The 17,023-nt window shown below is 43.9% G+C and overlaps 1 protein-coding gene across 1 annotated transcript; it reads right to left on the bottom strand.

Annotated features, from left to right (window-relative positions):
• Positions 1-7,554: 7,554 nt before the first annotated feature.
• LOC134431785 (thioredoxin) lies at positions 7,555-16,765 on the bottom strand. The gene is made up of 5 exons (XM_063179976.1): positions 16,609-16,765; positions 10,718-10,822; positions 10,078-10,137; positions 9,202-9,267; positions 7,555-7,772 (listed from the first exon to the last, which is right to left on the bottom strand). The coding sequence occupies exons 1-5, from the start codon at positions 16,630-16,632 to the stop codon at positions 7,710-7,712; spliced, it is 318 nt and encodes a 105-aa protein (XP_063036046.1). The 5' UTR covers positions 16,633-16,765; the 3' UTR covers positions 7,555-7,709.
• Between the last annotated feature and the right edge of the window lie 258 nt (positions 16,766-17,023).

The raw sequence follows: 17,023 nt of genomic DNA, 5'->3' as shown, positions 1-17,023 counted from the left end.
TGGCTCTCCTGGAAGGTGAGATGAATATGATGGCCCTACTGTGTTAAATTGGTGTTCAGCACACACAATGTGGCAAACGAAGGAGATAACAGAGATTAGCAACTGTAGATATCTTAGATGTTCTGAAAATGAACAAGGACCTGTTACTATGGGATTCATAGAGGCACTGAAGGTGATTGTGATCAATTTTCAGTCACTGTGGAGGACTTCATTAGTTTGAAGGTTTCATTACTGATCCGTGAAGAGAGATCCCAAGCAGTCATATTATCTTTGCAGTGCCAGGATTAGATGCTCTGTATGTCAACAAAAAGAGATCACTTACTTAAGATGTAGATTGACAATACTTGCTGAGTGGACTTCACAAAACACACCCTGAAATGCAGATCAGCTGGCCACTGGGGAAATAATGAACCTTGGCACAAGTGGGTAAGAGGTTCTGGTGGCTTCACTGTGTTTTCTGAGGAGAATGAATTGACAGTTTGAGTGAGTTCCAGTGCTGTGGTTTTACACTGACCACTGAGGAAGATCTGTGGACTAAAACCATAGCACATCACATAAAGTGGTAAACCAAAAAAGGGAACTTCTTGTCAGTAGGCTTCAGATGCACGGACTAGAGGTGTGCTGTTGTGTGGTAGCTCTTTGTTGAGGAATTTTGCACAGCAAGCATAAGGTGTTAAGCAGTTAAACCATGACTCTAGAAATAACTATATGTATAAATGAAGAGCTATTTAGCCAACAAATTATGAAGCCTGCAACTGTTTACATTTAAGATAAAATAAACTCTTCCTCTTGCTCTCCAAGGGCAAAACCTTGGTAAGAATGAACTAGGTGAGTTTGAGAAACTTGGAAACACCTCAGGAGATAGTGGAGATGGACATCCACCTGAAATGCAGTTTTTCTTCCTACAGTCCAGGTTGATAGACAGACAAGGTGAGGGAGGCATGGGAACTGCACGAAGTTCTATTTCTACCTGCGGCTGATGAACACAAGCTTGTGCCAGAGGGCTTGCAATTCCTAAAATAGTGAATTAAATCCAGTGAATTAAAGATCTCTTGTTTCAAGTAAAGTGATGATTAGGAAATGAACTAAGAACAGCCACATGGAGTTCCTGTCCCGTGGTCAGAGTTGTAGAAAGATTTGTCAGTTAGAATAATCCTGGCTCAGCCTGCTTCCTCCTAAAATATTGATCTGTACATTCCCCTTGCTGTGTACAGATTTTATGCTTCATAAATAGCAGTTGATTTTGCAAGGCTGTTTAACCATTAAAATATAATTTTTCTGTGTAAAACCAACACCATCGAGCCTCTGAAATTTTCTGGGGAATATAGCTGTATCCTCCTGAAATTCCAATTTTTCTGTTATATGTCTGTAACACTGTCACCAGATGAATAATGACAATTATAATGACAATTATCCCTCATTGTCTGGCACTGTTTGGAGGTCTTGCAGTAGTTTCTTACTGTAAGTCTTATTGTCCTCAAAGTTCTAGGTTTGTGGAATAATACCTGGATTTTTCCACATGTTGAAAGTAAAACAGAAATATTACAAATTTTGGGGTTTTTCCTTTTAGCACTGGCACAAGTCAGGATGAAGGTCTCTCTGTTTCACCCTGCTAGTGAAGCAAGCTAATCCTATGAGTACAGCCATGGTAATGAAGTTAACAAGGTGCCAAGGTCCAGCCTAGAACAAAGACACAGCAATGTGTTGTTGGGATTGGCTTTTCTGCCAGTACATGGTTCTGTGTGTTTTTAGGGGCACAGCATGGGTTGTACCTTGCAGGCAGTCCAGCCTATCCTCTGACAGCTGCACAGGGCCTGTGAGCAGCACTCTGCCAGGCACCCCCTCTTCTAACATTATCACTCTGCAGCTCATCTTAAAGGCCTGCTGATAAGGGGTGAGCTCTAGTGGTGCCACTGGCTGTCAGAAGGTGTTCCAAGGTCTTGCCTGGGCCTGGGTCAGTTCAACAGTTCTCCACTGTGTGTGTCTGCAAAGGTGGAAAAGGGTGTCAGCTCTGCCCGAGGTGCAGTGGTCATTTTTTCCATTGCTTTGCAGCTGGGGCTATTTGATACTCTGGTCTTTTTCTGCTGCTTTTCTCCAGTCCACATGGTCATGTTTGTGCCACTGTAAGTTACAGCTTGCAAGTAGGGTGACAGTGGGATTTGAGACTCTATTATCCCAGTTAATTGAGGATGTAATATTTGAAAACAAGAGGAAGAGTTTATTTTATCTTAAATGTAAACAGCTGCAGGCTTCATAATTTTTGGCTAAGTAGCTCTTCATTTATACATATAGTTATTTCTAGAGTCATGGTTTAACTGCTTAACGCCTTATGCTTGCCTGTGCTAAATTAAGCAGTCTCTAGAGTTGTACCAGGCTAATAAATGTGTAACTTTTTTGTCCTGTTCCTAAGCAACATCAAACTGGGGCTGGTGGCAATAACTTGTTTGAGCTCAGGACATAGTGGGTACCTCCTTGAGGAGTTCACCATGGCCTGCCACACCAAAGGTAGCCTCTGGAAGCACTGGGAATTGTTGCAAAGGGCCGTGGGTTGTTGAAACCAGGGAGCTATCCCTGGAATCCATTGCTGCCTGATGAGTTTCTCTCATGGTCCTCCCAGGGTCAATGCCCACAGGAAGGGTCATGACACACCATGGCCCAGCCACAGCATCCATTTCTATGAGGTGAGATCTGTTCCCCAGATCAAATCTCACCTTAAATCTTCCACCACCTCTGCCTGTACTGGAGCAAGCAAGCCATACCTCTGATCCTTTGCTTTTATCTTGCTCCTATGACCCCTTACTTTAATTGTTCACCTCCACCATCTGCTCCAGACAGGTTAGCTTGCTGCTGGCCACTACCTACAGTGTAGGGAGATGCCTCCTGTCCCTATCCTCAACCCATCGTCACTAGCTCAGTGTGGGCTCAGCCTCCTTTGGAGCAGCCCTGCAGAGTAGTGCTACAACTGCCCATTGTGTTTTCCTTATCAGCAGGATTAACAGATACAGTATTATTCGTGGTGTGTGTCCTTGCTCTCCCCCGAGTGTCTCACTCAGAGGAGCTAGAAACAAAGAAATCTGAAATACCAGACTTCATTGTCTCCCTGAGCAAATATCATGGCCTTATTCAAGTAGAGGGGAGATGACCCAAGCCTAGTCTAAAACTCTTCCTCCTATGCCTTCTAATGCTTAGCTTCACCACTCCCTAGAGTCTGTGTATACCCCTGTTACATCCATGACAAATGCACTTCAATTCCTGTAAGCCAGGCAGATGGTGCCACCAGGATAGTAGGAACCCACCTTCCCCCATGCATTCCCTTCTAGCCCATTGCCTCAAGGTACAGCCATCACCCCAGCACTGTCAGAGAGGTACAAACACAAGGCATTCACAGAGCCTGCCTGTGTACACACACTATATAAAACCCACAGACAGCAGTGGCCACCTTGTGGTAATCTGTACGGCACAAGCTTGAGTTTGTCAGCTGCAGGTAGTAATAGAACTTTGTGCAGCTCTCATGCCTCCTTCACCTTTTCTGTCTATCAACCTGGACCGTAGGAGGAAAAACTGCATTTGAGGTGGATGTTCATCTCCACTATCTCCTGAGGTGTTTCCAAGTTTCTCAAACTCACCTAGTTCATTCTTACCAAGGTTTTGTTACTGGGGAGGCTTCAGGGGTGGCTTCTGGTGACGACTAGAAGCTGCCACCTCATCAGATAGACCCAGTGACAGCCAGCTCCAAAGGGGACTTAACCAATGGCCAAAGCCAAGCCCTCTCTGATATGAGTGTAAATAAAAGCTCTAAACTATAGTGGTAGCGAGAAAGGAACAAAAGCATCTGTTCCTTCATATGGGAAAAAGCATCTTGCACCTTCACCAGGTCAGACTCTCCCACCCTTCACCAAGGGCCAGGGACTAGCACAACAGAGTTAATCCAGCAAGGATTTCAACAGTATGCTCCTCAAGCCAATTCCTTTGGTGGCTGAAAGCTGCATGTCAATAGAGCACAACACAGAGGAGCTGCTATGCCAGTTGTCATTGGTAAAAAAAATATGTAATTTTTAGCTTGGTAGATCCAGCTAGTTATAATGTATGAAGAGTTAAGAAATTAAACATTGAAATTATTACCAGTACTCTTACTGGAATCATTCCAGAGGGGAATTAAAGTCTTCATTCAGGTCAAGGAAAGAAGGGAAAGCAGATGGCTAGCTGTAGTTGCAGTTAGGTTTGACTGCTGCAAGAGATGAGTGGTTGAGCACCTCACATGCCTGACACACAGCCCTTTCAGAACCCCTGGATGAAGGTAAGGAGTGTCACTATGCCACTGCAATTTGATCAAGCACAGCTCACATGTCCACTCACTGTGACCTCTTGGCCCTTCCTTTCATGTTAGTCCTCTCTCATTAAGCTTAATTATTCCAGCTATGTGTTTTAATTGCTATACTCAAAGAAGTACTTCTCTTCCTGTTGGCCAGCCCATTATAAGCAAGCTATATAACAGGCCTGCAGACAAAAACATCCTGTTTTTCTTGTTTGACAGCAGGGGACAGATCCCAGCTATTTCACAGCCAAATGACAGACTGCAGTCATTGCTTGAGGGGCAAAACTTCTTCCTGAAACCCTTATTTCCAAAAGAAACCTTTCTTGTTGTTTTTTCTCTGCCATGTACATCAAGTCTACCAAACATTCAAGTCAGTTGTCTATCTACCCACTTCCCTCTTACAGGCATCTTTGCAGATCATTGGATCAAAGCAGCTAATTCTGTTCATGCAAGAAGCAGACCACAGAGTTTAATGAAGGAGTGAATGCTGTGCTACTGCCTGGTGTCACATCTTTTCATAAAAATCCTCTGAGATTTTTCCTCTTTTGGGAAGCTGAGGCACCAGAAAGAGAATGTAAACAATAATTATCTGCTGCTGTGGAATGCAACAGGTGCACCTGTGATTGGCTCATGTTCCATGTTTAAAATTAAGGGCCAATCACAGGACCAAGCTCTCTGGGACAGATTGACAGAGAGCTCTCTTGGTTTTAGATTCCTATTCTATTCTTAGCATAGCAGCTTCTGAACTTTTTTCTCTCTATTCATATTAGTATAGTCATAATGTATTATATATCATAAATTAATAAATCCAGCCTTCTGATCATGAAGCCAAGATTCTTGTCTATCTCTCTCACCCTGAGGAACCCTTGCAAAACCATATAACAGCCTGGCACACAGCAATACTGGCCTCACACCTTCACACAGAAAAACAAACGAAAAAATGCACCTAGCCGGCTCTCTATTACTTAATACTTGTGGGAGGGCATATGCCCTAGGCTTTAGCAAGGATATTCATACCCATTCCATTTAGAACAAAACGTTTATTTGCTATACCTAGGCTTGTTAAAGACTGAAACACCCACCCTGTCCTTGCCTGCTGAAAGATTCAAGCCAGTTCCCATCCTGAACTAGGGTTCTCTCCTCCCAGGGTTCCTAGGAACCCAGGCTCCTTACATAAAACCAAAACAAAGCATAGGCTTTGCTTTCCATCACCTGTAATGACGAGGACCAACTATAGTCACATGCTGGTATAACTTTGTATTTGAGGACTATGTGTTATTTCCTTTAAAAAGAAAGTTCACCTAACATGGAGATCCTCACTGCATATTCCTCAAAGAGCCAAGCCTTAAAGAACTTCTTTCAAATTAGGCTATGCAAGTTATTTTCGTCACAGTATGCCTACATACCAGTTCTTGGGAGGGGAATATACTGCAGCACAGGAAGCTGAACTCACTGGCCTTTTAAGAACTGCTTTGCACCCCTTGCTTCAGCACAAGAGGTATTCCAGCTATTCTGGTTTTTCCAATCACAACTTGTATTTCCAGTCACTGTCACCCGGATTGTCCAAGGCTACTGCCGAGTATAATTTTACTAAAAAACTAAGCAAAGTATTAAGTTAAACTCCACACACAAGCAGCAAAGCACCACTGACCGCACTTTTCCCCTGCAACAACCTTGTCTGGGGTCTTGCCTCAGCAGAAATACTGTATGTGGTAGCACACTTCAGTATTATTTAAGGATGAAGTGGGATGCCAGGGCCTCTTATTGAACTTCATCTGGAACTTTCAGCAGGAATTTTTTTAAGCTTTCTTGTTCACAGTTACTGCCCAAAGGGATTAAGTAGGCCATGCAGAAACTGCTTTCAAAAGCAATGCCTGCTTGCAGATAGTGTGTGTTCATATAGTGCATTCTTGCTACAGCTTCATTTTATTCTCTCCTCACAAGTCTGTTCATGGCACCCACCACTTGGGATAGTGGTTTCCCATTTACCTTTGAACAGTTCAAACATGCAGCTGCGCTTCTCTTAGTCAAATAGCCAGAACTAGATGGAAAATATTTTTCCATGTTCTTCTCATTGCATAATCACAACTCAGAACTTGCATCCAAAAAGAGCCTTGATGGCTCACTCTCAAGTAAAGGGTGTGGCCACTTCTTGGACTAGAAAAATCTTGTTTCAAATTAGGAACTTATACATTAAGCTGTTCAAGGCCCTCAGTCCTCCAGAGCCATCAAAAAATTCATGCATACTTGTGAAGTGAGTGTAAGGCTGAGTCATGGGTGAGTTTCCTACCACAAAGACAAGAGGCTCATTCATTCCACATTGTCTGCATATGCAGCAGGAAGTCTAGGTTTTCCATGAGCAATATTCAGTGAGCAGCACAGCTCACTAAGCTGTACTCACTGGTAGCTACAGCCCTGCTCCCTTCTTCACTGAGTTTTTATACAGGACATCCAAGCCAGCATGGAAGCCATTTTGATACAGTGGAAAAAACACTGTTCCCTTGGTTACAGTGCCAAGAGTAGGTGAATGGCAGGTATAAAAAGGCTGGCAAGTCAGCATTCATCCAGACAGCCTGATTCAAGATTGGAGTACCACAGAGACCAGTTTACTGTCCAACACAGTGTCAATTGTGTTCTGAGAGTGCAACAGAGCAATCAAATGAAAATTACAAGAGTACATAAATCTATAATTCTCTTGACCATAAGATTACAAGTTTTACTTCTTCAGTCATTTGTTCCAGACTAATGCCTAGGAACAAAGCAGCCCAACTCAGACTAAACACACTTCTTTACTAATAGAACCAGAAGGTACACATACAAATGGCAAGGTAAATTAAAAAGGCAAAAAGAGCAAGTCCAAATCCTACCTTGCACTTCCATGGCAGGATTGGTATAATGCTCTGGAAGGACAAGTCTTATTAGCTTTAAACTCTAAAATGCAGCTTGAAATATTTTAAAAATATTTTAACTAAAAAGATGTAATGAAAGAAAGAAGTATCCCACCCAGTGACTACTCTCTTTTCTCCAGCTCCTCTTTTGGTATTTGTAAACTAGATTATAGCACAGTGACTGCCATCTGAGTAGGGTGGCAGACTCCTCCTAAAGCAACTGTCATGGCTCCCACGCCAACAACAGATGAGGTTGCCTTTGACAAGTCTTTTAACACAGCAAAACCTGACACTCACCTGACATTATGAAATTACTAAGCTTTTTGTTAAACACACAACAATACCCAAAAGTGAAGAGTTTATACTTTATTTTACTCATATACATGGACCAAGAAGATAGTTTGCACCATTTAATCTAGCTAGCTTGTTTATTTTTTTTAAGTAGAAAAGTTGCAGGCTGTAATTTAGCCAAAGCAGTCACACTTCAATGTCTTCATGGCTGGAGATTAGAGTAGACTTTTAATGGTCTCTTCCAGCTTCTCTTTATTGGCCCCAGAGAACTCCTGCACCTGTAAAGAGAGATTGATTTTAGAACTGCATTCAATGCTTCTTAACATTAGTTGCATAGCATCCAGTCACATACACACCTATTCAACTCTGCTAAAAACTAAAATTTTTCCCACTCTCAAAACAAAGTATTTTGCAGATGTTCATATATTTATTTCCTACTCAATTCAACTCATGCAAAAGTTGAGACAGAAGACTATCAAACTTCACTTCCAGACTACCATTAATCCTGGGTCAGTATTATATTAGACTCAAAAAGAGGCTTGAAGGGATTCTGAAGGTCCCCACATATCAAAGGCACCTCAAAGTCACCTTGAGTTGCTCAGGACCCTACCAATCAAGTTCTGGAAGGACTATTCCAAATGACCTACTCCTGTGCCTGGCTTCTCCTGTGAGAACTGATCTTGCAACTTATAGAGCAGAAAGACAGACAACATTCATCTGCTGTCTCAAAAACTGCAGCTCTGTCCTCCTGTATCTACAGGGATGGAAGGCAGAGAGCAGACTACACTACAGGCCATGAAGCTGCTTGCTTGATACATATTGACTATCACACTGTAATCACAATTCTTCCAATGACATCACCAAGTTGCAGTTCAGTCTAACAGAACTGTCAAAGGTTCATACTGACCCCATACTGTGCTGAAAGTCACCCTACCTGTGACACTCAACTATCCAAGGTGCAATTCCATCACCTTCAGCCATGAAACTTACACCCAGAGCACTGTTTTCCTTCAGAAAAGCCTACCTTCAGCTTGCTTAGCAAACTAAAAGCCCAAAGACAACACAATCAGCTCAGCAAGTTCATGCAGAGAGCTACTCAAACTACCCTGCACAGGCAGCACACTGTGCTGTCAGAGCACAATCTGCATCCCATCTCTTGGCAGAGCAGAAAAAAGAGGTCTGCTCAGTCCTTAAACAGGGACAGGACCTTCACGTCAAAGGTTATACAGCCTCTCTGTGAAATAAACTAAACAGCTGCTTGTTGTATATAACCTCAACCAGGTTAGAGACTTCTGTTTGGGCAGGATTCCACAGGCACCTATAGTAATTTCTCTCTTCAACACAAGCTGCACCCAGATAACAAACACCAGCCAAGTAAAAGGCAGGGTGCTAGGCAGATGGACAGGGTGCTAAGCAGTCTTAACACAGACATCTCACCCCAGTCTCTCATGAAATTGTCTGTAAGACTGACCTGTAACTAACTCAGTTCCCCACCTGTGAACAACACAGTTTGCATCACCAGTTAACTGCTGGTTACATCTGCTGTGGTACTAAGATGTAACTAAGATGCTTCCTCTCAGGAGTGCCTTAATGCTAGTGGTACCATAGAGACATAATCAAGAGAAAGCAGACTAAGCAGTCCAACACTCCCAATCTTCTTTCAAGTGTATATTTTGCCTGCTCCAGTTCCAAGAAGGCAGAGCTTACCTTCTCTCCATTCTTGTAGAACTGGAACGTTGGCATGCACTTCACATCACAGTGTGAAGCAACATCCTGGAAGAGACAAAAAAATCATCTTCAACTGGGCATTCTTAAGTATGCTAAATTTAGAACCCACTCTAGCTGACTTCTGTTTAGGTGAAGCCATTGCTGTTCAAGACAAAGCAAAAGAACTTCTGCTATTTCATCACTAGCAAAACCAGTGCAGTGTTAACATCTGCCTGAAGTAAGCCTTAAAGATCTCTTCTTCAATACTTAATTCATGCAATAGCAAAAACCTTAACCTGTACTCTGTGCTTGGAAAAAGCCAGACTTCCGCATCAAAACAGATGTCTGCCTGTAAGACTCAAGAGCCCTATGGCAACTCTTGGGCTTCCATGTGATATTTTTCAAGTACCTATTAGACAATGTTGAAACTGCAATACAGCAGACATTATATTGCACTTAATTCAAGACCTAATTTCATTTTTAATGAAAGAGGAAAAAGTGCCAAGAGCAGTGGAGGGACCAGACAGATCAGTAGGTTGTGAACCATTAGGTTTAAGGAAGACTGCATCAAAGCAGCTTAAGACCTTAGACCAACACTCCCTCCCAAAATAAAGGGTCATTGCTTCCAAGTTATCCAACACATGCCATAGGACTTCAAGAGTGCTGACAACCAGCAGATAGTTTGTTCTGTTCAGGTGTTCCCTGCAAAAAAATTAATTCTTTCCAGCTAAATCCCTGTGTTTCAATTTTAACTTTAACAAAACTCTTGTTTTGTTTCAGATTTTGATTCAAAATGCGTGAAGACATTTTGAATTCTTGGCTGTCACTTGCATGAAGTCTTTAGCTGTCCTCCTTCAGGACCATCCCAGACCTTACCTGGGCATCATCCACATCGATTTCTATGAATATCACATCACCATACTTCTCACACAAACTCTAGAAAGAAATAAAAAGAACTATGCAGTTACAGTGTCCCAGGAAAGCTTCCTGAAAAGATGCATTCATATAAATGGAAAGGCTAGTGCTGCTTAAACTGCTAGTGAAACATGCTTTATCATCTTAAAGCAGCTATTTTACTACCAGAGCAAAAATTTTCTGTTCTGCTGCCAACTGTTTCTGGAGGAGTCTGTGGAAATACGTTCTCCCCACAAAGACCCAATATATGCTAAGACATAGGTGGAAGGCCTTCTCTTGGAGCCTTCAGCTAATCACCCAAAGATGCTACAGCTTCTCATACCTTATCATGAGATAACACGGCCACCTAAACACAGCTGAGGAGTTACATTGAGTGTACAGAAGGTTGCAATGCAACTGGCAGGTGTCCATGTACCCAAAATGCATGTAAGCACCAGGACAAAAGCTAAACCTCATATTAGTTCCCAACTATACAAATGGTCAGTCTATTTCACTTGGTAGACTTAAAATTGCATAAGGCAAAAGAACTTTCCTCCATGTTCAAGGAACACAAACATTTATATACATTTAATGCAGAAATAAACCCAGAAAAACTACTTACGTGGAAAAAGGGCTTGATCATTTTGCATGGTCCACACCATGTGGCAGAGAAATCAACTACTATGAGCTTCTCACCAGCAGATTGCAGTTCTGCCTGAAATTCAACCTACAAAAAAAAAAAAAAAAAAAAAAAAAAAAAAAACAAACCAAAAAGAACACATTGATGATTTCCCCCTCCTTTCCTAAATGATACAAGACTAATCCCAGTGCTGGCTTGCTCTCAGACCTAACACACTAATCATTATGGCAAGTCTTAAACACTTAACTGGGTTATTTGTACCATCACTTGTGCTTCAGTATGAATTGTTTTTTTTGGTGCTAGCAGCAGTCAGTGTCCTATGTCTCACCAATTAGAAAACAACCACAATGCTCAAACTCACTGAATTGTGGAAACAAGCTAGAAATTCTCTACTCATGATACTCAACTCTGACAGCTCTATGTTATCCCCAAAAAATTATCCTTAGAGATTTTATAATCCATTTTCTCATTTCATCTTGGCAGTAAGATGTTCATCTTCATCTGGAACAGACTTTCATCTGCAGAATTTGGAAAGGACAGACACAAACCTTTGTACAGTCATCCACTCTGGTGACTTTTCCAATCAATGGCTAACATTAAAATAATACTGTGTGCTTTATTCTAAAGCATGTTTTTGAAAGCAACCTCATAGAATAGTTATTTTGCCAAGCGAACCCACATTTGACATCATTAGCCAAAGCAACGCTACAGACAACATACAGACTACACAAGTAAACATCCAATACTTATTCTGAGTCTTCCACTCTGTGTTGCACTTAGTCACACAAATCATCTCTGGACAATATTTCTTGGAACTAAACATCTTACATGCCATTACTCCTTTTTGCTGGTCAAAAAGTGAATGCTTTAATAGAACTGAAAGACATTAAAAGCAATAAATACTTGCATACTAGCAAAAGGCAAACAAATATCTCAAGCAGAAACAGAAAGTGTTGATCACCTACATTCTGATACTGTCTATGTCAAAGAAAGTACAAGTCACTTGTAAGTAATTTTCAACTTTGTTGTCTTGGCAATCAAGCTTCAGAAGAGCTGTTGGTAAAAACTTCAAAAGAGAGCTGCTTTAGTCCCTCCCAGCTTAATGGAGCAAAGCACTGGAATCCTGTCAGCAACAGCTGACTGAAAGCAGAATGGTTACTGCCAGACGTACACAGGGGTTTTGCAGTGCAGGGGTTAACTAATTCATACCTGCTTCTGCAATCAGCCACAGTAAGTTGCAACTTGACTCTAGTAAGCCAAAGAATGCTACACAGTTGAGGAGCCAAAGTCAAACTGGACATGAATATATTTAACAAGGAAGCAGAGATCCTGCATGAGCATTCTTATGTATGCATAATCCTATGTGAAAGTCTTCACAGCTTCCTGTAACTTCAAATACACTCAGCATTACATCTCCCTGTTAACAGACTTCTTCCCTCCCCACATAGCTCTCTTCAGAGGCACACAGGCACATGGTGGTTTTTCTATCCTTGCATCTTGGACAGTCACAGTCTACTCTGCTACAAGACCAATAGTAACACTCCACACCACCTACTCTCATTCTGAAAGAGACAGAACGGTCAAGTTTTCCCTAGGTTCCTCTACTTCTGTACTGACATAGTATGCATTCCTGTGCCCATTCCCACCTACAATGTTTAAGTGTTCCTGCGCACAGCAATCCACACTCACTGCTCCCTCCCAGGACTTATATCATAAATTCCTCAATCAAGCTTCACTTCTTCTGGCCTTGAAATTCTGCTACTGATTTTTGGTATAGCTTCTCAGACATCTGCCACTGTAAGAGCACCACTCTATTGAATCCACTTCCACAGCTGCCAGTTAGACCATCCTATTTTAACCCCTAAGTCTCCTGTCCAGCTGCATAATTACTGTATTCTGTAAAAGGAAGCCAGCTTTGGAATGTGTTCATCATATGGCCACACACCTGAGGTTTGTTATTGCACAGAACAAAGGGAAAGTGGGACAGCATCATAATTACAGTTGGTCACATATATATCATTCACCACTGGTGACCTGGTCCTGACAACAAATCAGATGTTACCCTGTAAATCATCTCTACTATCAGCCAAAATTGTTGCAGGACAGTGAAATAAGATGCTGGGTCCAAAGGTGTTACCCCTGCAAGTTAAAAAATATTGAAATAGTGAGAAGTTCTGGAGGTTTTTCTAGTGAGCTTAATTTCCCTGGGGGAAGACAGTACCAGGCGCAAAACAAAAACAAGCTGCTTGACCAGTCCAACTGACTTCACTAGTTGTCTTTAATGTTAACTGTAAAGTAACAAGCTTTTTTATGAAAAACTAAATAATCTCTGTTACCAGAAGGGGAACCTCCCATCACAAGACTATTTGTCATGCTTTGTTAAACAGCATTTTCTCCAGGTAGCAGCTCACTGGGGAAAACCTCAGCGAGCATGCTGGTCAATATTGGTTTGTTCTTTGTGGTGATGCTTTTTTTTGGGGGGGTGGGGTGGGGTTTGGGGGTTTGTTTGTTTTTCCCTTAAATATTTAACTACAATCTCTCTGAGCACACACAAGACCCCATTTTACTTGTATTGTCGTCCAGCAGAAAAGGGCATGCTACCTTCAACAAACACATTGGTAGCAGGCATCTGTTCCCAAGGGCCAAGTAAGAAGCTCTAACAATGAAAGCCTCTAATGGCCCAGAGGTTCCCAGCACCAGGTAAGGCTCCAAAAAAGAGGCTGCTGGCCTCCTTCAGATGGTGCTGAAAGGAGGAGTCTGCTGCCCTCAGCAACAGATAATACAGGTCCACACTATCTGGCTTATTTGATTAAAGCTTGGTTGTCAACATTATTTTCAATACATATCAAGTCATCCTTGAACTGCCCAATCATGGGCTGACTGCCAATGGTTACTATGTAATTTAGTGAGGCTTTTAAATGCAGAAGCTAGCATAAACAAAGCAAAGGTTCAACTGCCTGAACTCCCTAGCACAGGCCACTTCTAAAATTATCACTTATAGCAAAAGCTGTAATTTTTCATCATTTTCTTTAACTTAAATAACAAGAGAGGCAGCTAGGATGAAGAGGAAAGTTTTGGCGCACCAGCTTTTTAAGTTTATACACCCCATTAGCTTTGACTATAAAAGGCAGTATGTGCCATGGTCAAACCCTCTTACAAGTTACACTAGTCACTCATCTCAGGGCCACTAAAAAACGACCAATACAGCTCCTTCTGTAGTGCTACAGCAGGTACTACAGAGGGATCATCAAGCACCCTGAAAGCAGACATTCTTCAGAATCTAGTCTGCTTCTGAAGAGGTGTGCAGGGAAAAGGGCCACCTCTATCTAGCTCTCACTCACAGAAGTGCAGACAGTGCAAGAATGGGTTTTCCCCTTTGTATCCGAGAAGAATACAAACCTGTTTTACTGAAAACCAGAATTAATCCAGAAATCCCAGCTGTCCTGTGCTTGAATACTCTGGGTGTCACTGATGTTAAAATGCTGTTGTCAGCATGACTGTTGAGTTCACACTGCCTATGAATGCGTAACCAAAGTTCACTTTAACTACAGCAGACTATTAAACAAGGCTCATAGCTAGGACAATAGTGGAAGCCTAGCTAACTTAGAGCAGAGCCAGATTTGACTTGCCATGTGTAACCTGTTCCTGTGTGTAACAAAAACCTCGACCCTTCCACCAAAAGTTTGCCCCTTCTGTGCCACCATAAACAGAGAAGGGGAAGAGATACAAGGCAGAACAACAATTCCAGGTTGTTCTGGAATTCACACACCATTCTCTCTCCAAGACCTGAATGGTAAGGCATTTCGTTCCTTTTAAGGAGCTTCCGGCATTCACCGGTTTTCGAGCTGTGGTTACAAGTGTTAGTTTGTATATTTATGTATCAGATCCCAACACTTTTGCGGTCCAGTGGGAGAGGTCTGACATGCCTTTCATTTTTAAAGTGAACGGGCTGTAGAAGAGCACAGCCTAGAAAACAAACTTGGATGCGTGAGAGACTGGAAAGACAGAGGCCTCGAAACAATTTGAGGTGCAGATGTGTGGGGAAGGGGCAGGTCAGGCCCGGCTCTGGGGAGGCAGCGCACTGCCCACACCGCCATCCCCAGAGCCCGTATCCCAGACACACGGCGTCCGCCTCTCACGGGCACACTGGAGGCAAGCGGTATTTAAGGCCAAACGTGCTGCTAGCATATGTCTTGACCCTTCCTCCTCTTGGAATTTCTATCAGCTGAACACCGCTGGGACCCAGCAGTTAGTAGCTACATGTGCCCTTTTAAATGCCTTTTCTTTCTTTTTCGTCTTCTAATTCTCTCCTCACAGAATTTTTAAGTAACTTGAAATCAAACAAATTTAGAGTTTGCTAAGTTGAAGAGGCCAAGTTAATGCTTTGAGAAGTGTTTTATGTTGACTGAATGTTGCACTAAACCTTTTGCCAAAGTTCCCTGATTCTCTAAAGTCGCCAGTAAAGTCTTTTTTTTTTGTTTGGACCTGTTGAGAATATCTTTGATGGTATTTCTCCTGTGTCTAACTTAGAGTACAAGAACAACTCTAAGCCCTGTTAAAGACTTTGTTGAGCAACTTTTTGGGGCCTTATAGGATGCTCACACAGCATCACATGCAGATGCCTCAAAATGAGATCAAACTGATACTTGCATCAAATTTCAAGTTCAAAAAGGTGAGACTAGCCCAACAGGATTTTTCCTGAAATAAAGAGCTTGCTAAGTTTGCATGGACAATATTTTTAGAGACTTGGGTTTCTAAGTTACAGCTAACAAAAACTCTATTGTTGTCTATCAACCACATCAGCTGCTGTGCACAAGACCACATGCAATTTCATCACCAGCAGGGTATTCTCCATGTGTCGGTCTAGGCTTTATTACTATTTTGTATCTCAGAGCCACAGATGTGTTTGCATTCACTATCCAAACAGTGATGTGCTGCATTAGGGTTGTGAATGTGTCAGACAGCACCATAACATCTTATGCCAGAAACTCCTGCTGTTTAAGTATGGGGAATGGGCTCTAGCAGCTCCTTTCAAGTCAAGAATGGATGAACTTTTCCATTATGTCCTGCTCCGAAATGCAACAGAACTTAGGCCAAACTCCAAGAAAGCCGCCTGGGCCCCTACACACTAGGAGTACATAACGCAAATCAGGACCGCGAAATTAAGGTACTGAATCACAAAATCAAGCTAGGCTGGAAAAGACCTCCGAAATCATCGAGCTGCTCCAAGCTGCGACCCAACAACACACTGTCACGCACACCACAGCACTCAGTGCCACTCCAGTTCTTCTTTAAACATCGGCGAGGACGGTGACTCAACCATCTCTCCCTGTGAAGCCCATTCCAACACCTAATCACCTTGTCTTTTCAGAAATTCCTCCTAATGTCCAACCTAAATCTCCCCTGACGCAGCTTGAGACTGCGTTCTCTCCTCCTGCCGCTCTAGTACGCCGCTGTCCGCTTGGGAAACGGAACGTTTTCCTTAAGACTTTAAAGGGCGATGAGCAACAGCCCGTCATAACGTGAAATTGCATCACCCCCCTGCTCATGCCGACTCCCCGAAGCCTCAGGTCGCGCAGTTTTTTGTTCCCCTCCTCCGCTCTGGCCGAGCCCTCCGCGCGGCTTTCCCCGTTCGCGCCGCATGGGCGAAGCAGGCTCCGCCTGCCCGGGCAGCACACGGGCTCTCACCCGCCATCTCCCGCAGGCCACGGCCTCCCGAGAGCCCGGGGCAGCCCGAGCACTGATCCCCGCCTGCCTCGCTGCCCCCGGCAGCGCTCCCTCGCCGCTTGCCCGCCCGCCGGGGAGGGATGCTCGTCCCGCCGTCCGCCCCTCGCACGGCGAAAGGACATGGCCGCCCCGCCCATCGGACTCACCAGGTTGCCCACGGTCTTCACCATAGCGGCGACGGCTGGGAAAGGAGGGTCGGTGGCGTAAAGGCAAGGAACCAAGGGCTTCGCTCCCGCAATCGGCTCGGATCGCTCCCTCGCCTCCCGCCGTCCCAGCGCGTCTCCCGCGCCGCCCCGGCCGCCCTTTTATGGCCAGCGCCGCGGCGCGCCACGCATGCGCGGGGCCCGACCCGCCTCCTGCCGCTCCCCGCGCGCCCCCGCCCACGGCGCTGCTGGGGCTCGGGGTCGCCGGGGGCCCCGCTGAGGGGAGCGAGGGGAGGCGGCGCGGCCGAGTGCGGCAGCGCCCGCAGCCCCGGCCGGGCGGGGGGAGTGCGTCCCTGCCGGCTGCCAGGGGGAACCGCCAGCAGCAGCGGAAGAAAGGAAAGCCCAGGAAGGTTGGAAA

This window comes from Melospiza melodia, chromosome Z, assembly GCF_035770615.1.
Source record: "Melospiza melodia melodia isolate bMelMel2 chromosome Z, bMelMel2.pri, whole genome shotgun sequence".
NCBI lineage: Eukaryota > Metazoa > Chordata > Aves > Passeriformes > Passerellidae > Melospiza > Melospiza melodia.
The sequence above is the reverse complement of the archived record's forward strand: the minus strand, read 5'-3'. Positions and strand labels throughout refer to the sequence as shown.

What these genes read in the sequence shown, in the direction of transcription:
- LOC134431785 (XM_063179976.1), bottom strand. Translation starts at nt 16,632, where the DNA reads ATGGTGAAGACCGTGGGCAACCTG. An exon ending in TGATCAAGCCCTTTTTCCAC is followed by an intron (nt 10,138 to 10,717) that starts GTAAGTAGTTTT and finishes ATTTCTTTCTAG; the next exon opens with AGTTTGTGTGAGAAGTATGG. An exon ending in TCGATGTGGATGATGCCCAG is followed by an intron (nt 9,268 to 10,077) that starts GTAAGGTCTGGG and finishes TGTCTCTTCCAG; the next exon opens with GATGTTGCTTCACACTGTGA.